This window comes from Bos grunniens, chromosome 14 (assembly GCF_055505025.1).
Source record: "Bos grunniens cultivar Pamir isolate PY7600 chromosome 14, Bosgru_T2T1.0, whole genome shotgun sequence".
NCBI classification, from domain to species: Eukaryota; Metazoa; Chordata; class Mammalia; order Artiodactyla; family Bovidae; genus Bos; species Bos grunniens.
Window position 1 is genome coordinate 1,491,829 of NC_141178.1, and position 25,953 is coordinate 1,517,781.

At 37.6% G+C, this 25,953-nt stretch overlaps 1 protein-coding gene across 12 annotated transcripts in view; it reads right to left on the reverse strand.

Moving 5' to 3' along the window:
• SNX16 (sorting nexin 16) overlaps positions 1–25,953 on the reverse strand; it is a 35,453-nt gene that overhangs the window by 3,873 nt on the left and 5,627 nt on the right. For 8 of the 12 annotated variants that reach the window (XM_086335777.1, XM_086335773.1, XM_086335776.1 and 5 more), the window contains 3 exons: positions 18,793–18,879; positions 11,278–11,426; positions 3,812–3,881 (listed from right to left, as the gene is read on the reverse strand). In XM_086335777.1, coding sequence (XP_086191903.1) covers positions 3,812–3,881; positions 11,278–11,426; positions 18,793–18,879 — 306 coding nt within the window. Of the gene's footprint in view, positions 1–3,811; positions 3,882–11,277; positions 11,427–15,960; positions 16,057–18,792; positions 18,880–25,953 lie in introns of those variants that run through there. The other 4 variants (XM_086335781.1, XR_015140435.1, XM_086335782.1 and 1 more) reach the window with 4 other exon arrangements.

Genomic DNA, 25,953 nt, shown 5'->3' on the forward strand with positions numbered 1-25,953 from the left:
CTCTAAGATGATTATACTTAAAAAACAAAATGGAAACAAACTGGTTATTGATCCCATTTGTGTTAGCTCAGAAGACATATCTGATAATCAGAATTTCCATCATAGTACCTTCAATATTATTTCCCCTTACTTCTCCTTTCACTATATTCATGCAAGGACATTTTATCCTTTATACCAGGAAGCTAAAGTACTGAAATAAAAATTAAAATCATACTGACAGAATGATGTCATGAAAAAAATCTGGGTCACTTACGCACTGAGGTTTTCAGTATTGCTGATCAATTCTTTGAATGATCTCTTGTTATCTATCATTCCCTGTCTCCCGTGTGACTGTTTGAATTCTTCATTCCTGCAAACTTCCTACAGTATGTTACTCCTGGTTATCCCAAGCCCAGCAGATGATCTTTATGCCCATCCCAGAAAAAAAATGCTACCCTCCCAGAATCCTTTGGATGAAATTTTTATCCTCCAAATTTACCTCCTCCCTCCCATCCCTACCTATGGCCAAATTCACTAAGAGTCTTACTCTCTTTTCTATACTAGCTGTGCCAAGGCAAATGCTAATAATGACTTCTAATTGTCAAATCCAAAATGCTGGTTTTCTCAACTACACCGCATGTCACTATACTTAAAAAGTAAAAAAAAAAAAAAAAAGGCATCTGTGAAACTCTGTGGTTCCCCTAACTTTACAGCGAGATTTCTACTCGTTCTTTGCATGTGGGCATTCACAGTTTTGTCCTTGATTATATATTCTCTTGCTCTATATGACATCCTTGGGCAATTACTGTTACCACTTCAACTATAACCTATACTATTTGCTATCAATTTTTTTTTTCCCTGCTAATCTCCAGCCCAGACCTTTCCTGAATACACAGTTGTCATTCATATGCCTATTGGTCCTCTTCAACTGGATGGACCAACACTAGGTTAGAATCCAAGGGAACATCTGCTCTACCTCCTAATCCCTAACCACCAAATCCACCAGGCAGGCCTTAGATCATGGCATTTCACTGCTTTGTATGACCCAGGTAGCCCAGTCTTTCCCACTCCCCTCTTCTCCTCCTCCCCTGCTGTCTCATTAACATCTCGTATGTGTTTGTCATTTACTCATTTCTCCTGTGCAGTACTGGCAGCATAAGGATAATTAATGAGGTCAATGAAAGAAGACCGTCCAGAAGTGAACCCTGTTCTTTCACATTCACTTGACTTTTGATAAAGGTGCCAACATAACTCAACACAGGGCACTGACAAGTAAATATTTATAGAAACTCAAGATCATTATTTCACACCTTATACAAAATTAGCTCCGGATGGATGTTAAGAGTTAAAACTATAAAGCTTCTAGAAAAAAAAGAGGAGAAAATACTTGTGGTCATATGTTAGGCAGAGTTCTTGTGATACAATACCAAAAGCATAAGCCAAAATAGAAAAGTGATAAAATGAATATCTTAATAATTAAAAACATTAGTACTTCAAAATATACCATTAAGAAGATAAAAAGACACATATAGACTATGAGAAAATATATGCAAAACGTATTTGATAAAGGACTTGTATCTAAAGAATTCTTACAACTCAGTAAGACAAACAATCCAACTAAAAAAATAAGCAAAAAGCTTCATCAAGGAAAACATACAAATGGCATAAAAAGCACATGAAAAAGCAATTAACATGAAAACTGTTACAGAAATAAAATTCCAAGTTTAATGAAATACCATGACATATCTACAAGAAAGGCTATAATCCAAAAGACAGACAACATCTAATGCCTGTGAGAATGTGGAGAAACTGGAACTCTCACACATGACAAGTGGGAATGTAAAATGGTGTAGCCACCTGAGAAAATTCTGCTTCTTAAAGTTAACATAAATGTCTGGTTACATGGCAAACATGATTTGTCATATAACCAGACATTCTACTCTCAGGAACCAACCTAAGAGAAAAGAAGACATCTGTCCACAGAAAGTCTTCTTGAAATTGTTCATAGCTGCATTATTCGTAATAGTACAAATCTGGAAATAATCCAAATATCCCTCAGCTGGTGACTGGATAAGCAAAATGTGGTTTATGTATACAACGGAAAACCCTTCAATAATAAAAAGTAATGAAACACTGAGAGACTGTAACACGGATGGGCTTCGCTGGTGGCACTTCCCAGTGGTAAAGAATCTGCCTGCCAGTGCAGGAGATGCAAGAGACCTGGGTTCAATCCCTGGGTTGGGAAGATCCCTGGAGTAGAAAATGGCAACCCACTGCAGTATTTCTGCCTGAAAAATTTCACGGACAGAGGAGCCTGGGGGGCTACAGTCCATGGGGTCACAAAGAGTCTGACATGACTGAGCACATTATTAGCATGCATAACATGGATGATGCTCAGAAACATTATGTTAAATTTTAAAAAAAATGCAAAGATTTTATATAAAATCTTTGCATCTGTTTTTTTATATGCTATGCATATTGTACATATGGTATTATGTATTTATATAGACACATATACATTTACAAGCATGTGAGCTGGTGATGGACAGGGAAGCCTGGTGTGCTGCAGTCCATGGGGTCGCAGAGTCGGACATGACTGAGTGACTGAACTGAACTGATATATATTTATATACACACGTGTGTGCTAAGTTGCTTTGCTGTTGCTGCTGCTAAGTCGCTTCAGTCGTGTCCAACTCTGTGCGACCAGTAGTGTCCAATTCTTTGCAACCCTGTGGACTGTGGCTGCCAGGCTCCTCTGTCCATGGGATTCTCCAAGCAAGAATACTGGAATGGGTTGCTATGCCCTCCTCCAGGGGATCTTCCCCATTCAGGGATCGAACCTGTGTCTCCTGCATTGCAAGCAGATTCTTTACTGCTGAGCCACTGGGGAAGCACTATATACACACGATATGATTCTATCTATACGAAATAACCAGAAAAGATATTCGCAGAGACTGACAGCAGAACAGTAGTCATGAGGCTGGCACTGAGGAATGACTGCAAAATGGCTTGTAGAATTTTTTTTGAGGTCGTGGAAATTTCTAAAATTGGAGTATGTTAATGAAGGCACAGCTCTAAAGATTTACTAAAAGTTATTAAATTGTACATTTACAATGAAATAGCAAATAACAAATTTTATGGATGAAAATTTTACTTCAATAAAGCTGTTTTTAAAAAAAGCTATGGCATGCTTCTAACACAAAAAACTGACTCAGTTTAACTGAAAACATTAACAATTAAATCTGTTCCACTTAAAAATCATTAAACATTTAGGGAAAAACTTGCATAAAATCCTAGCTAATCTATTATTACCAAATCTGTGAATCTAGCCAATTTCTTCAAGAAATAGGCCACTCTAAACGTCAATTAGCGTAATTTGAGTAGCACCAAGCTTGAGCTGAACTGGTAACAAGATAGTAACTTCAACTTCTGGAGATTGGTTTTTTAAATTTGATTTTAAATGTAGTTTCCTTACTTTGATACTTGGATGGAAGAAAATTCAACATACACATATTGCTTTTGAATGTAAAATAAATTTCCAAGTAGTTTTCTTTTTGTTTTCTGAAATGGTAAAAACACAGAGAATAAATGTAGGATTTAATTTTCGAGCTTCACTGACTATATGATATGTACGAAATTTTACTTTTTTACTGAATTAGGTCCATGTACTTCAGTGAAAGAAAGCTTTGACTCAAACATTAAAAGCTTTCTGTGCAAAACTACCAGTCTGAAATTATAATTTTGCTGTTTGCTATTCCATTCAAGAAACAATGAAGTTATTGTATGGTATTATTTGTTCCTCTTTTCATGTGATATATAATACAGCACTTACCCTGCTTTCTTCTAAGCTATCAAATGGACCTGGTGGATCATCCAGACAAAGAAAGTCTCTCACTGCAAGGCTTTCATAGAAAAAAAAAAAAAAAAAGCTGGGGTACAAATACGTTTACAAAAGACAGCAGAAAGCAAAAGTCATTCCGAAGCTATGGTGTTTTAAGTAAGTTGGTTCTGATAAGCAAGAAAATAAGCAAGATGGCTTATGTGTTTTCACACAGGTAACAAAATACAAATATAAAATCTATAGAAGATACAAAGATTTTAGGTTATTTCTAAGGTCCTACGAACATAAACAGACATTCTGAATTTGTTACATAGTTTATATGACATAAAACATAAATCTGAATAACAGTACAAGAGAGCAACTTAAATGGTGAACAGGCATAGCATTCAGAGAAATGTTTATTTGAACTAGTCTAAAAAAGCCATTATCTTGTTATGAAGAAATACAATTTCTAATTTATACACCATTGTTCCCTCTTTAGGAGATGATTCTAAAGTAATTACAAATTAAAGATTTTTCTTGCAATTATGTTTATTATATTAATTTACTTAAGTATTTTCTCTAGAGAGTTCAAGAGAAAGAATTCTGATCATCCCATTTATGAATTACCAAAAATTTCAAAATAATGAAATGATAGTTATATTTATACTTTTCAATGATCAGAAACAGGTTAAGAAGGTAAAAACTGAACTTGTTATATGACATTCCTCTTTCTAAAAAGTAATTTGGGATTTAGAGACAGCTCTGTGTGTGTGTTAAAAATGTGGATACTCAAAAAGTATGACTGGGCTTCCTCAGTGGCTCAGCAATAAAGAACTCAGCTGCAATACAGGAGGTGGTCAGGAAGATCCCCTGGAGAAGGAAATGACAATCCACTCCAGTATTCTTGCCTGGGAAATCCCCTGGACAGAGGAGCCTGGTGGGCTACAGTCCATGGGGTTGCAAACAGCTGGACATGACTTAGCAACTAAACAGGAGTTCTACTCAAATGAAGTCCAATGGATTCTCTAATTTTTTTTCCACTATAATTCTAAGGTTATATTCTATGTCCCACTTTGTTTAATCTGTGGCATAAGAATGAAATTTAAAACTGGCATCACAACTGTAATTTACAAAACACTTAAAGGGTTCAATACATTTCTTCTGTTTCAACAGGACTCACTTGATGGAGGAAGAAAGTTAATATTCTCAAGCTTTCTTGCTTATCCAAGAAAAGGGGCAGATAAGAATGTCTGACAGAGAGTAGTGTTTGAGAAAACAATTGCTTTATCAAAAATTCTGATACGTTTTTCCTGTCTAGAAAATCAAGCTCTTACCCCTTCTTGAGAATCACTGACTGGAGAACTTTACTTAGATTTGATAAACATTTGATTGCCTATATGTGCCATGGCCTGCTCAGTGATTTCTTATACATTATCAATGTATAATTTATAAACAAATCAAGTAAATTCAAATAAAGTATAAGTACCAAAGGGTCTATATTATTAAATGACCTATGGACTAAATAAAAGTTAATTCTTTTAAACAAGTTTTATTTACTTGTTCACTGATAAGTTCAATATAACCCCTAATCTCTCTTCTGTATTCAATGCTTAATACTTTTCATTTGACCTTGATAATAAAGGTAATATCAGGATAGGAGGGAAATCTATCTAAGAGAAAATCCAATAATCTGGAATTGAAAGGTAAGAAAAGACCACCTTTCTGCTCTCTTTAGTACCTAGAGTTAAAGAGTGGTTGGGAAATCCCTATTTTAAAATTGTGATCAATTGTTGACTTAATGTGCCCAACGATAAGGAAACCAGAGATGGTATCCCTCAGCATTCTTTTTATCAGAGCAAATTTGTCCTGTAACTTAAGACTCTTCCTTTGAGTCTCCTGAAAAAGTTTCCTTTAGAAGAGTTTCACTGTAATTTTCAAATTTCTTAAAAAACTATTTCACTCAGTGAATCTTCACCTTGTATTTCATAATGTATCTTTTTTTCTTTCATGGGTATGTATTTGTTTACATCCCAGTTTTCTAACAGACCAGTAATTTAAAGCTAAATATGCTCTTTATCTCAAAATTTATATTAAAAAAAGCTAAAACTAATGCCTACAATTCATTAAAAGGTCAATAAAGAGCTAGGTAAAAAATGTACTAAAATACTAGATACTAATTGTCAAAACCAAATTAAGCACAAAAAGTCGCTGCATGAAAAAATTAATGAGGGATTTCAGATAGAAATGTTTTATCAGTTACTACTTCTCTTCAGTATTCTCAACTAGTAAAAAGAAAATAACAAAATTTGACATTGACTGTAGCCCTGAGGACAGGGACTCTCAAGGCTGGTGGCGGTGAGGGCTGCCGTGCAGGAGCTGGGCTGGTGGGTGTGGGGCTGAAGGGCTCACGCTTCCGTTCCTGTGGCGGATGTGTGGGCCTGGTTTACACCTTGATTATGTCTCACCTGGTTTCTTTCAGCTCATTTGTGTCCCGACCTTCAGTTTTATTCATTCTAACATGAAATGCTTCCAGAACAAATGTTTTATGTCAAACCCACCTTGAAACCCATCTGTGCGTCCTCTAACAAGAGGGAACAAAGCTGAGGTCTTGGCGTTGGCATAAAGTACCTGCGCACATTCAGACTTTAACTGCCTTCCTTACTTGACACTTCAGAAATGGTGTCGTCTCACGCCTGCCGTTATTATCCTGGTCCACCCTCTCCTCCACACGCTACCAGGCCCAGTGCTCTTACATGCATTACGACACCACCTTGAAGACATCCCTTTCACAGGACTTCCACACAGTCTTATTAGCATTATCTGTTTAACCAAGCAGTCTTCTGCTTCACCAAAAAGTAGATGACAAGTTTCAGGACTGTACAGAATCTGAACCAATTAATTAGCACAGCACAGAGTTAGTGTTCAAAAATAATGAATTTGTTTGTAAGAGCCATGCAATTAGGAAAAAAAAAAAAGGAATGAAACTCTTAAGAGCATCAGAACAAACTTCTATCCACTGCTGTATATAAATAATACAGCAGAACTCTCAAATTTGAGATGGATTTTAGTTTTCAACAGATATTCCTACTTTCATGTGAAAGTAAGCTTAGACAGCAAAATGTAAGACCAAAAGTCTTAAGAGTTAAAAGAAAGTTAGAATTTGGTTGCTTCTGATGGTATGACTTCAAGATTTATAAAGAAGCACAACAAAAAGAGTAAGAAACTTAGAGCTAAAAGAGGATATTTTCAGAGAACATTTAGTCTAATTACTTCATTTTCTAATTGGAGACATTGATTAAAATCAGTTAAGTAACTGCTTAAAATTATTTCACTACCAGGCTCAGGAAACGGAATTTTGCGTAAGATCTTTGAGACCCAATTAGGTAAGAGTTTACATGTATCTGAATACAACATATTTAGCTTTACTGCATTAAAAGGAAAACTGTCCATAATTAAATGTCTACCAAACTAATATTTTGTGTAAAAATCACCCAACCAACCTTAGCAATAATGTGTTCATTCTCATGAGCTGGCATTATATAAGCTATTGCTTATATAACTGAATTCCTTCATTTTATAAAAACACTAAGGTTAACTCAACCTCTCGTGACAGTCTCTTTATATATAAAAACTTAGACACATGAGAAGATATGAAAATGTATAAAAAAGTTACTTTAGATGTTCTTGCTCAAAAATTATAATTTATTGACTTTTACAACTAGAAGAGACACCTAAGAAGTCATTAATTCAATATATCCCATGTAATAATTCCCTCTTTAATACCACTGGTAGTTACCTAGCCTAGTCTCTTCTAATACTTAAGGTAAACTCACTTACTCAAAAGGCAGAACACATTTCTATACCAGACAGCTTGAAAGGACATGTAACTTTTTTATCTGAGTTTACTGGGGGCTTCCTCTAACTTCTCATTTATTCTGAGTTTTACATGTTAGTCTTGCTATTCAAAATGAGGTCCAAGGCCAGTGGCATCGGCATCACTGGGAAACCGGTTAGAAACACTGCATCTCCACTCCAGACCTTGCTAATTCAGAATCTGTGTTTGAACATGATGTGCCTGACAGTGGAGAAGCCTGGCTTTAGAGCTAACTATCATTTGATTAATTCTTTTCTGAATGTTTATTTATTTACTCATTTTTGTCTGTGATTGGTCTTCCCTGCTGCGTGGTATTTAGCTGTGGAGAGTAGGGGCTACTCTGGGTGTGGGGGTCTCTCTTGTGGAGCACTGGCTCTGGGGCAGGTGGGCTTCAGCGGTTGCAGCTCCCAGGCTCCAGGGCACAGGCTCACTAGCTGCAGTCCCTGGACTTAGTTGCCCCGAGGCGTGTGGGATCTTCCCGGATCAGGAATTGAACCTGTGTCTCCTGCACTGGCAGGAGGATTCTTTACCACTGAGCCACCAGGGAAGTCCTCATTTGATTAATTCTTTTCCCCATCACAAGACTTTCAAACACCTGAATATGGTTACCATGTCTCTCCAAGTAAGTTTTCTTTTCAAAGGGTAAAGAGTCTCATTTCTTTCAATTGATTCCTCATGTAAAATGTTTGGATAGTATTTGTTTTAAATAATGAGCTTCTGTTAATCCAGATATACCTGGACTTTTTTCTTTTAAAATAGATGTAGAGTTTAAAACACTGAATTCTGGCACTGAACCTCTTGTAGATGAATGGTAATATAAGGAAAATATATATAATTTTAACTCTTGCATTTTAAAGCATTAAGAAGAAAAATATGGTAAATCAGGATATATGTGTAGTAATTCTGAAAACATGGAGTAGTAAGATATTTGCTGTGCTGATTAAATGATGTAATTATTTCAAAATAGCAGAAGCTAGGATAAAACAATAGCTATATTTTAACTATACAGCTATGAGAGACCTTCCCCCTCCATCCATCTTTACACATTTGACAAGCTAAATTAGATGCTGTTTCGGGTACAGGACTGTGCCTGCTTGCTTCTGCATTTTGATGTAGTATTCCTTTTCATTTGGTAAGTCCTTCTTTACTTTCTCTCTGTCAGTTTAAATATCAGTAATTCTTCAAAACCCAGCTTAAATACCACCATCTAGGAAGCCTCCTCTAACTCCTCCAGTTAAAATTTTTCTCTTTTCTTCCCCTTCTGAAAAAGACAGATATCCAACTTTTAGTTTTTTGGTGTGTCTTTTTTCTTCCTATTTAGTTTTCTTAAATAAAGGATTAGCATCTAATGAACCTTTGTGTAGCTGCAATACTTTATATACCATAAAAGACCTAAATAAACATTTATTGAACAAACAAAACCAAAGATTTTATCAGGAAAATATTAACATTTTTGTTTTATTCTGTATTCTCTAAATGTATCTGAAAATATTCTCTTAAAACACTTAAACCAACAATTCTTAATATCCCTTGGATCTCAACTGCGTTGTGAGGTGCTAAGGAATCAAAAAGCAACAAGGACTTTTTGACATGGACTGTTGCACTGTGCTAACAGGCCCTGCACACTGAACGGTGGGTCAAAGAGCCTCATGACCTACTCCTGTGTATGCACCTTTCAGACTGGTGGGAGAACACAATCAAATAATCACAGAAATAGTTACAAACTGAAAGGCTACTAAAGTAAAGCTCCAACCAGCCTTTTTCGACTGGGACTCCACATGAGGATTAAATCCTATTGCCAATGATATGAGTGACTATTTTCTCAGTTCTCTTAAGACTGGTGGTATACGGCTAGTATTATCCTAGAGAGAAGTTAGTTACATGCAACGGGTGTCTTAAGGCATTAGGAACTGACTTTCAGAACCAGCAGAGAAGATACTATGAGAAAGACTTGACCTAATTTTTAGTGGTGGTGATGGATGAGGGGTTGGTCAGGAGACCAACCTAAGGAAGTGAAGTCTGCTTGAAGCCTGAAAGAGTCATCTAGGCTGGGGCTGTGGGAGCAAGGGCAGTAGTGTGAAATGCCTTTCTAGGAACAGCTTATTAAAAAAGGAACAGGTGACTGTGAAAAAGTACAAGACCAATTCTGTCTGATGTAGAGAACAGGGGCAGGGAGGAATACTGAAACATAAGGTTGGAAAGACAGACATGTAGTCAGGGCCCAGAAAGGATGACTTAAATCGCCTTACAAAAGGACACTGTGGCTCCAGTGGGCTACAGAAATAGGAGTGGATGAGGAAGACAGTGGTGGAGAGGAGTGATTTAAGTGAGAGGCAACCCTTTAGACTAGAGTGGCAATGGCAGGATGGAGAAAAGCTGACAGATTTGAGTTGTATTGTATAAAGACAGGGATGTGTCCAGATGACTGGGTTTTGGGTAGACAATGAGCTGAATATTGGGGGAAAGTTAGACAATGAGCTGTGACGTCTGTTCTAGGTTTGAGGTCACACTGAGACGTCTGAAGGAGACGGCAGGGAGGCAACCGCAGCAGTGAGTCTGGGAACGGGAGGAGGGGTCCGGCCTGCAATTACCTTATTAGAGGAAAGTGAGGAGGGTGGCAGAAGTCTCACGTAGTCACTGAGCTTAGCGCACATTAGGAAGCAAGGTGTGTTTGTATAGTACGAGTGTCTTGCAATGTGAGGTGATATAAATAAAAGAAAGACTAAGGAAACAGGGTGAAGAATGCTGAAGATCGTTCCAAAAGTAGGTCTCTACACAACATGCTATTGCTGCACTGTAACTGCTCTCTGCTGTTGTTTGGTCACGAAGTCGTGTCTGAGTCTTTTGCAGCCCCACGGACTGCAGCCCGCCAGGCTCCTCTGTCCATAGATTCTCCAGGCAAGAACACTGGAGTGGGTTGCCATTTCCTCCTCCAGGGGATCTTCCTGACCCAGGGATCCAACCCCTGTCTCATATACTGGCAGGTGGATTCTTTACCACCGATGCACCTGGGAAGTTGTAAATGCTAATTTTTTTCAAAATGGTTCTAATTTATCTGATAATGTAAGTGCCAAGATTAGATACCCAGATGCAATCAGATCATATAGCAATTTTCTTGTAAATATATTCAGATACAAAAAATAAAGAAAGGATATTGATCCTTTCTCTAAAAGTTTCTGGTATTTTTACTTCACTCTCTGTATAAATTAACCTGATTTCAAGGTTTTTGTATTACTTTGGAGAATTAAAAATATTGTCAAAATTATATAGTGTCATAGTTACCAAAAATCTACCAATATATTAGCTACTGTTTTATTACTAAAATACTGAAATCAAGTTTACAGCTCAGTGGATGGTTTGACTATATGGCATACAAAGTCTAACTTTGCTACACTTTTTGGGAGTGTTAATATAAATCAAACACCAAATAAGTCCTTACTGAAAAAAAGCCAAGAAAATCACAGTTACTGCTTTTAGACAGGATAAGTAATTATACTCCTACCTTATATTTTTTGTGCTTGAATAAATATGGTCCTAGATATATTCTCTAGTTTAAACCAGTTATTGGAATGCATAAACTCTTATTCAATTTGTTACATACCAGTTAGCAATGTCCTTGTGAGCTACTAAATTCTGAAGAAACGCTTGTAATCCTAATTGCCTATCTTCTAAAAACTCCGCATTGTAATTATCTCTAAACCAGCGTTTTGGTGGAAGGGCTAATCGAAAGCCTGGAAACATCTCTTTTAACTGAAAAAGAAGAAAAAAGAAAATACAATGTTCAACTAAATCACTTGAATTCTACAAAATCTAACCTGTCGACTCTATGAAACTATTCATAAAACAAGCTTACAAAAAAAGATTTAAATTCAGATATGCTTTTTACGCCTTGACTGTTTTACTTTGATTTCTACCAGTTGCGTATGCACAGGAATTACAGGTGCTCCTTGTCCCTGCTAACACTTGGTATTGTCCATCATTTTAATGTTAGCCATCTTACTAGGTGTGTAGCAGCATTTCATTGTGGCTTTAATTTGCATACCTCTGTTGACAAATGGTGTTAAGTATCTTCTTATGTGCTTGGATCTATTCAGATCTTCTGAACCCCCTGCTTTTCAAAAAACTGGGTACTTGTCTTTGGATTAAGTTGTCAGAGTTCTTTATATAGTCTAGCTACAAGGCCTTTGTCAGGTATAGGTACGATGAACATATTCTCCCAAACTATGTTTTGACTTTTCATGTTATTCTTAACAGAGTACATTTAAAAATCTTTATTGTTTCCTAACTCATCCTTTTTTTTTTTTTCCTTTTCTGATTTATGCTGTTTTAGATACTATCTAAGAAACCTTTGCTCACTCCAGGGCTGTAAAAATTTTCTTCCATGTTTTTTCCTAGACGTTCATAATTTTAACGTTTACATTTTGGCTTATAATCCATTTTGCATATTTGGCTTACATTTTACTTTCTTAGGGAGGCTTTTCCACCTTCTAAGCTGGGTGAGATTTCCCTTTATACACTCTGATTAACTGACTATATTAACATAACTGGATAACAAGGTACCTCAAAATTCAGTGGTGGAAAATAATCATTTATTAGGCCATGGACTCTTTAGGCAATTCCTAAAGGGCAGGGTGAGGATGGATTATTTCTTTCACAATGAGTTAGAACTTCAGCTGGACACCTGAGGTTGAGAAGCATCTGAAGTTCACTCCCACGTATTTATACGGGAATAGGCTGTTTGCTGCTGAGACCTTAGCTGGGGCTGTCAATCACAAGCCTGACATGGACTCTCCATGTATCGTGGACTTTCTCACCACATAGAGACTGGGTTTCAAAGAGGGAGCATCCCAAGAGAGAAAGCCAGGATGAAGCTATATACTTCTTATGATCTAGCCTCATTAACACAGCGTCAGTTCCACTGTCCTCTATTAGTTAGATCAGGCATAAGCTCACCCATGTTCGAGGTGGAGAGGAGACAAGATTCTACCCCTTGATGGTAAGTGGCAAGATTCCGGGAGAGCATGTGGGACTGAGAGTGCTGCTGCAGACATTTTTGGAAAACACAAGCTGCCACACATTGTCAAATCCTTCACTTATTTTTTGAATGATATTTATCATGAGGCAAATTAAGTAATGTTTACTTAATTTTGGACTCTCATTCTAAATGTTGGCTGCATACTGGAATCACCCAAGGAACTTTTGAGTAGGAACTCACACAGATTCTGAGAGGGCTCCACTGCAGAACAGCTCCCTTTTGTCTGAAGATGATTAATCAGGATTTATATTAATGACTGTGTCCTACCTCTGACATATTTGGATTTTAAGTGGTTGGGATATGGCCTGGGCATTGTAATTTTAAAAAGCTTTCCAGGGAAGTGCAAAGTACAGCTAAGACTGAGAACCATTTTACACACAGTTGCACCCCCAATGCCTAACATAATGCCTGCTACATTGCAAGTAGTCAACAATCTATGTTCAATAAATGGATGAATGAAATGGAACCACGTACATTCACATTACTTAAATACAAAACAAAACATTACAGTGTAAGAAAAAACTTAGCAAAGGAGAAAAATTCACAGGGTAAAAAGCTAAATAAAAATATAAAACATTCTGTCAACATTTCTATACTAAAAATTCTGATTTGATTTCAAGATGTAAATATTTTTGGCCTTGGAGTCTGATTTTTTACTGTTTGAAAGTAATAAAAGCTGTAAGGATGAAATAAAAAGTCTTTTTAAAAAAAATTAATTTTAAGCTTTAAAATTTAAACATAACATATGTCCACATGCATGGTTAGATTTTTTTTCCCCTTAAAAAATAATCCTCAGAAAAGAGTGAGTTGTTTCATAATTAGGCCTTCACAAAGTGTTTATAAGTGCTTATTCAATAACTTTATTTTGAACAAAGTACAATTTGGGAACTATACATTAGCTTGAAATAACCAATAAATGGTAGCTTTTATATTTCATTAAACTTTAATAAATTTCCTGTGAAATGACATCAAAATAGGCATTTGATATTTCTATAAAAAACCCTTTAAAAATATGACACACATGCTGTGGGATTAAGATGCAGAACTGAGCACATTCATCTAATTCTGTCTTTCTGAGTTCTGCTAATATTATAGTAAAGAGGAAAAACACTTAAAACAACATATTGGAAACTAAAAAGCACCGAGGAGAGCAGCAAAGACTCAAGAGAGCCAAGAAACCTGAGGTGTAGAAAAACTTACTCCAAGTTTGTAGTTACAGAGACCTCAAACTGCTCACAAACTGGCAGCTCAAGGCAGGAGACTGGAAAACACCTCTGGAGAGTCCGATCAACTCAACAGGAATGACTTTAAGGTCTTGAAATCAGAAGCTCTCCAGCAAAAGCCCACCTTTCCCATTATATAGTGAATCTTGAAGTCAACACAAGACTCTACCATGAGGTAAGAGATTCCAATCAGTTATTAGTACCCAACTTTTAATCATGAGCAGACAACCACGAATTACTACACACTAGTACTAACATGGAAGACAAAGACAAATATCACAAGGAGAAAAACAAAGACAACACAAAGAGGAAAAAGTATGAATAAAAATACAATCACTAATGCAGTCAATGGATTAAGATACTACATTAAGAAATAAGAATAAGATGATCAAAAGAGAGGACATTCAGAGAAAAGATGGTCTTAGAAAGAGAAAGGAAAATTGCCTTCAAAATAGCAACAACAACAAAAAATAGTAAACGGGGAGGAAAAGATCCAGAATCATATAGAATCAGCCCAAAGGTCTGTTTTACAAGGTGACAGAGAGAACACAGAAGGGAGGAATTCATTACTAAAGCAATTCAAAAACACTTCTCTGAACTGAAAGACATGCACTGCCCACAGAGTGTCTAAGTTAATACAAGAAAAGAACCCACAAAAAGTCATCGTGTGTCCCCTTCCTCTTGAACCTCCCTCCCACCTCCCTCCCCAACCCACCCTACAGCTTGTTAGAGAGCCCTGGTTTGAGTACCCTGAGTCATACAGCAAATTCCCATTGGCTGCTCATGTTGATGGTTAGCAGAAACCAACACAATTCTGTAATTTTTCTTCAATTAAAAAATAAATTTAGAAGGTGGCAAAAAAAAAAGTTACTGTGAAATTTCAGATTAATTACACAGAGAAGATTCAAAAGACTTCTAAAGAAGAAAAAAACAGGTGACATGCAAGTGATATGGAGCAAGAACAGCTTTGGACTTCTCAAGGGCAATATGCAACACTAACAAGATAAAATAGCTTAATGTCTTCAAAATTCTGAAAGAACATTTTCCAACTTAGAATTCTATACCCAGCCCACATTTCAACCAAGTGTGAAAACGGAGTGAGCATTTAGATGTGTGGGGTCTGAAGGATACCACTTCCCATGTGGTCTTCCTCAAGAAGCCACTGAAGGGTTAGTTCTACCACGAGGAGACCATGATCCAAGAAAGAAGACACAACACAAAGGAAACAAAACCCAACAACGGAAAAAGTGAACAAACCCTAGAAAGATAGTGAAAGGCAGCTTTGTAACCGCCTGATGTCAGTCAGTTTGGGGCAGTTCAGGACAGTGTGACCTAAGAGACAGACAGTTGAAGATTACCATGAATTTCTTTTTAATGGAAGGACTGAATGCTTGGTTGAGCTTAGCCCAGATTTTCATATGAGCTCTGCTTGTCTTGACAGTGGGCTGATAATGGTTCTGCTTCCTCTCTATGTTCTGCTGGGTGGAACCAATTGAGAATAATCATTTTACCTCAGAGAATTACTCAGCTTTAAACTACTTCTGCAAACTGGAAGTAGAAAATAGTGAGGTTTCTAGTAGAAAATAAAGAAAACCCCACTCTCACGGCCACATTTCTGCAAACTATTCATCACCAGTCTGCTCTACAACTCTGCCAGATGCCGCAACTCTGAGAACTGTGTTCCAGACCTTGCTCATGACTTTGCCCTCTGACTTTCTCAGAAGAGGCTCTTAAAAACTCCTAGAGAAGCTGAAGCCAGATTATAACCCAGTAAGTTAAAAAAAGAGGAAGAAAAAATTTCTCTTTCTAAACAGTGTTATTTTAACTAAAATGATTTTCACATTGTCAACTGGCTATTTTTTTCTCACTGCTATAGAAAAATGGAAAATGTAAACTCCTCAAAGTTAGAATCAGATCTGTATAGTTTCTATATGATACCAAATTCCTAGCACAGTGATGAACTCAAAAATTTCATGATTTAAAGATGCTAAGATTTTACTTTAACAATTATAAAAATAATAACTACCATTTAAACTGTGTGGCTGCTGCTGTCTGACACACATTTTTGACTCTTGCCAGTAAAATCAGGTGATGAATGGAGCTCTTTCTGGTACCTAGAAGACTGACATATACACTTATTAATTTTAAGTGCCCAACTTAAGAGTATCAAGGAGATATTTACAAGACTTAAATTAAACTTCTATTAACATCTTTTTTCAAAACCTTAAGAGCAATCTAAATCCCAGCTTGCCTAAGGCAAGAAATATTTTGGCAATAAAGATGAATCCAGAGAGATAAAAGGAAGCAAACACTAAATAACAGTTGAGTCCTGAGGAGAACAAAAGTCATAAAGGATGAAATAGCTCTGAACTGAGACTGTCAGAAATGAGTCTGTATAAACAAAAATTATAACAATTTCATAAGAAAGCTAAGAATTCCACTGAAGTATGTGGTAACTTAATGAATCACTTTGGTATTCTTGTGTGTTTTAACTATTTAAAAAGATGAACAGAAGTAAAGAATTACAGGTTTTTAAATCAACCATGTAAAATAAAAACTCAGGTACAGAAAATAAAATTTATATATTATGTAAATATCTTAGAAATAATATTAAGTACTTTGACATGTTGCAATAAGTCATCTTAACAATACCTTAATTAAGAATAAAACAGTTTAGCATTTTATATTTTACCTTTTCATTGAAACTGAGGTTTAAGAATGGTGGAAGCTTTTTGGCATCCTAGCGGTTGCTAAGTCACATAAATGGAATTTCCCATCACCAAAAGTTTTAAGAACATACCAACTTGAGAAGTTCTGAGAGTCCAAGAAAGCAATAGGAAATACGGCAGGTGGGAAAGTAGGACCCATGAAGTTCCCTCTACTCAACAGCTATCAAAAGTAGGGAGTAATCCGTGGTCCAAGGTCATCTTATTTGGCCTCTCCGAAGCATCATAAACTGCTTGCTTCTTTTGGAAAAATGCTTTTTCTCTTGGTTTCTTAAATACCAGTTACCCCTATCTGTCCTACCTGATTTTCCTCCAGCCCTGTGAACACTTCAGCTGCTGTTTCTCTACTGAAATCTTACTGCAATTTACTCAATCAGTTCCCTAGTGTTAGAAATTTAGGTTGGTTCTAAAATTTTTAACTATTTAAAACAAAATGAAAAAAGAGAAAAACAATACATAAAACATCATTAGAAGTATCCTTAGGGCTATATCCTGCCCATATCAATAATTTATTATATAGGATAAATCCCAGAAATGTAATTATCATGTCAAATTATGTATAGCTTTAGGATGTCCTCTAGGAAGACTTATATTTCTAACAATAGATATACCACTTAAAGGCTGTCAACCTGACAGGTGAAAATTAAAATAGTTTTTCTTTCTTTAACTGTAATTTTATTTACTTATTGGTGGTGCTAGGTCTTCATGGCTGTGCAGACTCTCCTCTAGTTGCAGAGAGACGGGGCCGCTCTCCAATGGCAGTATGTGAACCTCTTGCTGGGGCGGCCTCTCCTGTTGCGAAGCACGGGCTCCAAGGCACACTGCCTTCAGCAGCGGTGGCTCCCGGGCTATGGAGCACAGGCTCAGCAGTTGTGGTGTACGGGTTCAACCGCTCTGTGGTGTATGGGATCCTCCCAGACCAGGGCCTGAACTCATGTCTGCTGCAATGGCAGGCGGATTCTTTACCACTGAGCCACCAGGGAAGCCCAACAGGTGAAAAATAGTGTCTTAATTTTCTTTTCTTGGGGTACTTGTTTTGGTTTCCAAATTTAGTGGTCATTTGTATTTCTTCTGGGGATTACACTGTTCATATCAATTGCTGAATTTTCTATTTTGGGGTGCTTCTTGTTACTTATTTTTAAGGGTACTTAATGTACTGCGGTTTATTATTATTTTCTTTGTCTGTTTCACATGTGCAGTGGGCATATGTGAATTCTAGATGGACCCATGACCTTTGCCCCTGGTGAAGCCTCTGTGTTTCCTTGTTACACAGCAAAAAAGATTTTGTACATGCAATTAGGGTTACTATTGAGTTGACCTTAAGACAGGAAAACTATTTACATGAGCTTAATCTTATCACTCAAGCTCTATAAAGGTAAAGCTTCTTCCTGGCTGGTGACAAAAGAGAAAGCCAGAGATATTCTAGCACAAGAAAAACTTGACCAACTCTTGCTGACTTTAAAGATGGAAGGGTCGTGTGCAAGACCTGAAGAATAGTATCTATGGGCCAAGAACAACCTTTGGCTGACAACCAGCAAGGAAACAGGGACCTTGTCTCACAATCACAAGAAACCAAACTCTGCCAACAACGATACTGAAAGCTGATTCCCTCCCAGAGCCTCCAGATAAGAGGCCAGTCAATATTTTGATTTTGACCTTGTTTGACCCTGAGCAGCAAACCCAGCTGAGCGCTCCAAATCTCTAAATAATGAAGAGGTGTGTTTTAAGCCACAAAGTTTGTGATAATTTGTAACACAGTAAAGAAAACTAACCACAATGTGCTAAATTTTTTTTTCATTCTTCTACAGTCGTAAGATTTTGGGGGTCTTATACACATACATCTTTTCAAAGTTATAAGATTATGTAAATAACCATATTTCTGTTGCCAATTTTAAGGTTTTCACTTTTTTAATATTAAAAGTAATTTTTTGTTTCCAACAAAAGGAAGTTATATGTAGAGATGGGAATTCAGACTCTTAAAATTAAATGAAACAGTTGTTAGGAAATAGCAAAGATTTGACTTCACTTAAATAATTAACAAAGGAGAAAAAACAAGTAACAACAGGAGAACTCCAGGAACAGATTATAATTCCAGACTGAAAAGTTAGGTTTAGATTTATTAAAGTACTTACTTTATCATTAAGCCTAGAGAAGTCAGTGTATCTTCTAAAAACTACCCAGCTTTCTTCTGGGGTCTTCTTTACTAATATTTTATATACCTATGGAGAGAGTGAGAGACAGAGAGCTTTAAAATATATTTCTATAAATATTTTAAAATTTAAGACAAATAATTTTAAAACATTTGAAAAGGCAGATGGTAACAATTATTATGTTAAAAAATTCAGAAATTATTTAGGCCATCAAATGTTCAATCGAATGTAGGAACCAAAAGCAAAGATTTTTTTCTCAGGACTGACAAATTTGAGGCAAAATGCTTTTCTGAAGCACACTAATAATAAATAAACTCATCAGCCTCTAAAATATATTTTATGCTGCTGAAGTCACTTCAGTCATGTCCGACTCTGTGTGGCCCCATAGATGGCAGCACACCAGGCTCCCCTGTCCCTGGGATTCTCCAGGCAAGAGTACTGGAGTGGGGTGCCATTGCCTTCTCCGATACTTTATGCTAATATGTTCTAAAATTAATATGAAAAGTAGCCACTATTGTCTTACACAGTCAATTTAATTTTTAAACTCAATAACTGCCAAGCAAAGTTTTCTAATAAATTAGATGTTTTAATCTTCAAGGATGAAATACAAGGTAGAAAATATCCGTATTAGATGAAAGTTTACATTTCTATAATTATGTACAATTTTCTAGGCTACTGAATAGAAAAATTTGGTTGCAGCAAGTCAATATTTTAAAAGGTACTTAAGAAAAAGCTAGATTCTATATTTTCTAAGGATAATTTTAGAGTTTATTGCGAAGAAATACAATTTACAACAGAATCTCAGAGAAACAACTCCTAGTAGTTTTTGGTACAGTGGTTTGAGCTAGGCTAAATACGTGACACACAAAATGTACTCAATAACTATCTACTGAATGAGTGAAACTCTCTTAAAAACAGTAACTTTTTTCCTTCAAGTTAAGGTGTGGAATAACTTTCAATTGTAGTTCTAGAGCTGCACTCTAGCTGCAAGTGGCTATAGAATACTTGAAATGTGACTTTGAAACATGCTGTGAGTGTAATATAGACCAGATTTCAAAGACTTAGTATGAAAAAAGATGTAACAATACTTCATTAAAAATATTATATATTGGTTACATGTTGAAATGATCATACTTTAAATATATTAAACAAAATACATTACTAAATATAATTTCATCAGTTTCTTTTTACTTTTTTTAACACTAAAAATAAGGAAATTTTAAATTACAAGTATGACTCAAAATTCTAGTGGATGATCAAGAGACAATTTATTAGTTAGGGATTGTTGATCATCCTTACCATTTGATTCTTCTCCCTTACAGACTTATTTTTCAGCTTTGAAGGGAGAGAATCAGCAAGGGTTAGATTAGATTCTTTAGTTTTCAAGTAAAAAGTAAATAATTTATCTTTGCAACATATAAAGGTGAGGATGGAGATTATTTAGATGCCCTGTAAAGTATCCAGAAAGTCCTGATGTAAAATAGTCATGCAGGGAATAAAAAGTAAATTTTCTTCTTTAGTTCAGTTCAGTTCAGTCGCTCAGTCATGTCCGACTCTTTGCGACCCCATGAATTACAGCACGCCAGGCCTCCCTGTCCATCACCAACTCCTGGAGTTCACTCAAACTCACGTCCATCGAGTCAGTGATGTCATCCAGCCATCTCATCCTCTGTCGTCCCCTTCTCCTCCTGCCCCCAATCCCTCCCAGCATCAGAGTCTTTTCCAATGAGTCAACTCTTGGCATCAGGTGGCCAAAGTACTGGAGTTTCAGTTTTAGCATCATTCCTTCCAAAGAAATCCCAGGGCTGATCTCCTTCAGAATGGACTGGTTGGATCTCCTTGCAGTCCAAGGGGACTCTCAAGAGTCTTCTCCAACACCACAGTTCAAAAGCATCAATTCTTTGGCGCTCAGCCTTCTTCACACTCCAACTCTCACATCCATACATGACCACAGGAAAAACCATAGCCTTGACTAGACAGACCTTTGTTGGCAAAGTAATGTCTCTGCTTTTGAATATGCTATCTAGGTTGGACATAACTTTCCTTCCAAGGAGTAAGCATCTTTTAATTTCATGGCTGCAGTCACCATCTGCAGTGATTTAGGAGCCCCAGAATATAAAGTCTGACACTGTTTCGTTTCCCCACATATTTCCCATGAAGTGATGGGACCAGATGCCATGATCTTCGTTTTCTGAATGTTGAGCTTTAAGCCAACTTTTTCACTCTCCACTTTCACTTTCATCAAGAGGCTTTTGAGTTCCTCTTCACTTTCTGCCATAAGGGTGGTGTCATCTGTATATCTGAGGTTATTGATATTTTTCCTGGCAATCTTGATTCCAGCTTGTGTTTCTTCCAGTCCAGCATTTCTCATGATGTACTCGGCATATAAGTTAAGTAAGCAGGGTGATAATATACAGCCTGGACGTACTCCTTTTCCTATTTGGAACCAGTCTGTTGTTCCATGTCCAGTTCTAACTGTTGCTTCCTGACCTGCATAGAGGTTTCTCAAGAGGCAGGTCAGGTGGTCTGGTATTCCCATCTCTTTCAGAATTTCCCACAGTTTATTGTGATCCACACAGTCAAAGGCTTTGGCATAGTCAATAAAGCAGAAATAGATGTTTTTCTGGAACTCTCTTGCTTTTTCCATGATCCAGCAGATGCTGGCAATTTGATCTCTGGTTCCTCTGCCTTTTCTAAAACCAGCTTGAACATATGGAAGTTCATGGTTTATGTATTGCTGAAGCCTGGCTTGGAGAATTTTGAGCATTACTTTACTAGCATGTGAGATGAGTGCAATTGTGCAGTAGTTTGAGCATTCTTTGGCATTGCCTTTCTTTGGGATTGGAATGAAAACTGACCTTTTCCAGTCCCGTGGCCACTGCTGAGTTTTCCAAATTTGCTGGCATATTGAGTGCAGCACTTTCACAGCATCATCTTTCAGGATTTGAAATAACTCAACTGGAATTCCATCACCTCCACTAGCTTTGTTCGTAGTGATGCTTTCTAAGGCCCACTCGACTTCACATTCCAGGGTGTCTGGCTCTAGGTCAGTGATCCCATCATTGTGATTATCTTGGTCGTGAAGATCTTTTTTGTACAGTTCTGTGTATTCTTGCCACCTCTCTTGATATCTTCTGCTTTTGTTAGGTCCATACCATTTTTGTCCTTTATCGAGCCCATCTTTGCACGTAATGTTCCATTGGTATCTCTAATTTTCTTGAAGAGATCCCTAGTCTTTCCCATTCTGTTGTTTTCCTCTATTTCTTTGCATTGATCGCTGAGGAAGGCTTTCTTATCTTTTCTTGCTATTCTTTGGAACTCTGCATTCAGATGCTTATGTCTTTCCTTTTGTCCTTTGCTTTTTGCTTCTCTTCTTTTCACAGCTATTTGTAAGGCCTCCCCAGACAGCCATTTTGCTTTTTTGCATTTCTTTTCCATGGGGATGGTCTTGATCCCTGTCTCCTGTACCATGTCATGAACCTCAGTCCATAGTTCATCAGGCACTCTATCTATCAGATCTAGGCCCTTAAAGCTATTTCTCACTTCCACTATATAATCATAAGGGATTTGGTTTAGGTCATACCTGAATGGTCTAGTGGTTTTCCCTACTTTCTTCAATTTCAGTCTGAATTTGGTAATAAGGAGTTCATGATCTGAGCCACAGTCAGCTCCTGGTCTTGTTTTTGTTGACTGTATACAGCTTCTCCATCTTTGGCTGCAAAGAATATAATCAATCTGATTTTGGTGTTGACCATCTGGTGATGATCATGTGTAGAGTCTTCTCTTGTGTTGTTGGAAGAGGGTGTTTGCTATGACCAGTGCATTTTCTTGGCAAAACTCTATTAGTCTTTGTCCTGCTTCATTCCGTATTCGAAGGCCAAATTTGCCTGTTACTCCAGGTGTTTCTTGACTTCCTACTTTTGCATTCCAGTCCCCTATAATGAAAAGGACATCTTTTTGGGGTGTTAGTTCGAAGAGGTCTTGTAGGTCTTCATAGAACCGTTCAACTTCAGCTTCTTCAGCGTTACTCGTTGGGGCACAGACTTGGATTACTGTGATATTGAATGGTTTGCCTTGGAAACAAACAGAGATCATTCTGTTGTTTTTGAAATTGCATCCAAGTACTGCATTTTGGACTCTTTTGTTGACCATGATGGCTACTCCATTTCTTCTGCGGGATTCCTGCCCACAGTAGTAGATATAATGGTCATCTGAGTTAAATTCACCCATTCCAGTCCATTTTAGTTCACTGATTCCTAGAATGTCGACATTCACCCTTGCCATCTCTTGTTTGACCACTTCCAATTTGCCTTGATTCGTGGACCTGATATTCCAGGTTCCTATGCAATATTGCTCTTATAGCATTGGACCTTGCTTCTATCACCAGTCACATCCACAACTGGGTATTGTTTTTGCTTTGGCTCCACCCCTTCATTCTTTCTGGAGTTATTTCTCCACTGATCTCCAGTAGCATATTGGGCACCTACTGACCTGGGGAGTTCCTCTTTCAGTACCCTATCATTTTGCCTTTTCATACTGTTCACGGGGTTCTCAAGGCAAGAATACTGAAGTGGTTTGCCATTCCCTTCTCCAGTGGACCACATTCTGTCAGATCTCTCCACCATGACCCCACGCCCGAGACCAGGGGTGGCGGCCAGGAGGACCAACCCCACGTCTAAGGAGCGGTGGCTGCGCGGGTGCAGGAGGGCCTAGAGGAGCTATCCCACGTTGAAGGTCAGGAAGGGCGGCGGTGAGGAGATACCCCTCGTCCAAGGTAAGGAGCAATGGCTGTGCTTTGCTGGAGCAGCCGTGAAAAGATACCCCACGCCCAAGGCAAGAGAAACCCAAGTTAGATCATAGGTGTTGCAAGAGGGCATCAGAGGGCAGACACACTGAAACCATACTCACAGAAAACTAGTCAATATTCTTTTTAGAAGTTACTAATTCAAAAAGGGATAAACTGACTTTAATACTTTTGACTGTGAATAACTGATGCATGATAAAAGTCAACTTCATATGATAATTACTTCAACTGTACACAAAACACATTGACTTTATTTTTTCTGTTTTAAAAAAAATGAGCCTTTTCTAACTGCTACCCTTCACAGTGGTCTCTTAAACATTCCTTTTTTCTCTAGGAAAATCACAGGATAGATTTTTGCTTTATTTGTCCTAGAAAGCTCTCCTATCTACTTGTTTAAGTGGTACTTCAATGAAAACTATGTACAATACTGATCATTGCTTCCTCTAAATTCTAATAGCAGTTATTGTCTCTACCCTTTATTTGAAACTTAGTGTATACTACACTTTGTACTCTTGTTTTATGTAGCCTGTGCTTTAAGTAAACAAATATAGACACATACACTAATCATAAAATATATACAGAAAAGCACAAAAACTTCAGTATACCACTTAATGGATTCTCACAGAGTAAACACACCATGTACCGAGTAAAAGAGGAAGAAACAAAACATTACCAAAGAAGTCCACGCCGTGACTCTTTCTGGAACCTGCTCACCACCCCTCCCTACTTTTTGTTTTTAATCACTTTTCAAAGACGTGACACTCTCTCTATATATAAGACCTTGCCAGTTTTTCCTAAACTTTCTTCAGTTAAGAGATCAATTCAAAGAAATATACCAAGGTGAAATTATTTGACAAATCTAACACTCTCAAGCTTGTAACTCTAGCTTAGACCTCTCCCCTAAAGTGAACACTGAATATATGACTAAAAAGTCTGTTGATGAATGTGAAAGAGGAGAGTGAAAAAGTTGGCTTAAAGCTCAACATTCAGAAAACGAAGATCATGGCATCTGGTCCCATCACTTCATGGCAAACAGATGGGGAAACAGTGGAAACAGTGTCAGACTTTATTTTTGGGGGGGCTCCAAAATCACTGCAGATGGTGACTGCAGCCATGAAATTAAAAGACGCTTACTCCTTGGAAGGAAAGTTATGTCCAACCTAGATAGCATATTCAAAAGCAGAGACATTACTTTGCCAACAAAGGTCTGTCTAGTCAAGGCTATGGTTTTTCCAGTGGTCATGTATGGATGTGAGAGTTGGACTGTGAAGAAAGCTGAGTGCCAAAGAATTGATGCTTTTGAACTGTGGTGTTGGAGAAGACTCTTGAGAGTCCCTTGGACTGCAAGGAGATTCAATCAGTCTATTCTAAAGGAAATCGGTCCTGGGTGTTCTTTGGAAGGAATGATGCTAAAGCTGAAACTCCAGTACTTTGGCCACCTGATGCCAAGAGTTGACTCATTGGAAAAGACTCTGATGCTGGGAGGGATTGGGGGCAGGAGGAGAAGGGGACGACAGAGGATGAGATGGCTGGATGCCATCACCAACTCGATGGACGTGAGTTTGAGTGAACTCCAGGAGTTGGTGATGGACAGGGAGGCCTGGCGTGCTGTAATTCATGGGGTCGCAAAGAGTCGGACTTGACTGAGCAACTGAACTGAATATATATATAGAAAGAAAGATAAAATATATATACATGTGACACCCTCATATATACACACACATAACTGACATCTCCACTTGATGTCTAACAAATGTTTCAAACCTAGCATGTGCAAAAACAAATTCTGGTCTTTCCCTCAAAATCTGCCATTTCATTAAATGGCAACTCTACTTTTCACATTGTTTAGGTGAGAAGCGTTGGGATCATTTTTGCTTTCTCCATCTCCCCCATCCAAAGGCTCTCTCTTCAAGACATCTCCAGAATCTGACAATTTCTCAGGCCCCCTTCCCTCACCTGGTGCACACCACCATATGTCCCATGGATTACTGCAAGAACCTAACCGCCTCCTGCCTTCCTTTTTCTCCCACAAAATCTAGTCTCAATTCAGTAGCCAGAAGGAGCCTTTAAAAAGCTTAAGTCAGATCATCTGATTTTCCCTTTTAAAATCTTTTTGAGATTCCCAGCTCAAAATGGGGGAAACTCTAAAGGCCTTATAAAGGCTTCTGTGCTCTATTTGAACTGGGGGTCACACTCCCTTGCTGTTACCTCAGTTCCTACATCTCTCCCCACTGATTATCCTGCTGTTAGCCATGAGGGTCTCGGCAGTTACACCACCTGTCTGGGAAGCCCCTTCCCTCCCCTCTCAACGTCCTGGGTATTGTCATGGCTCATTTTCT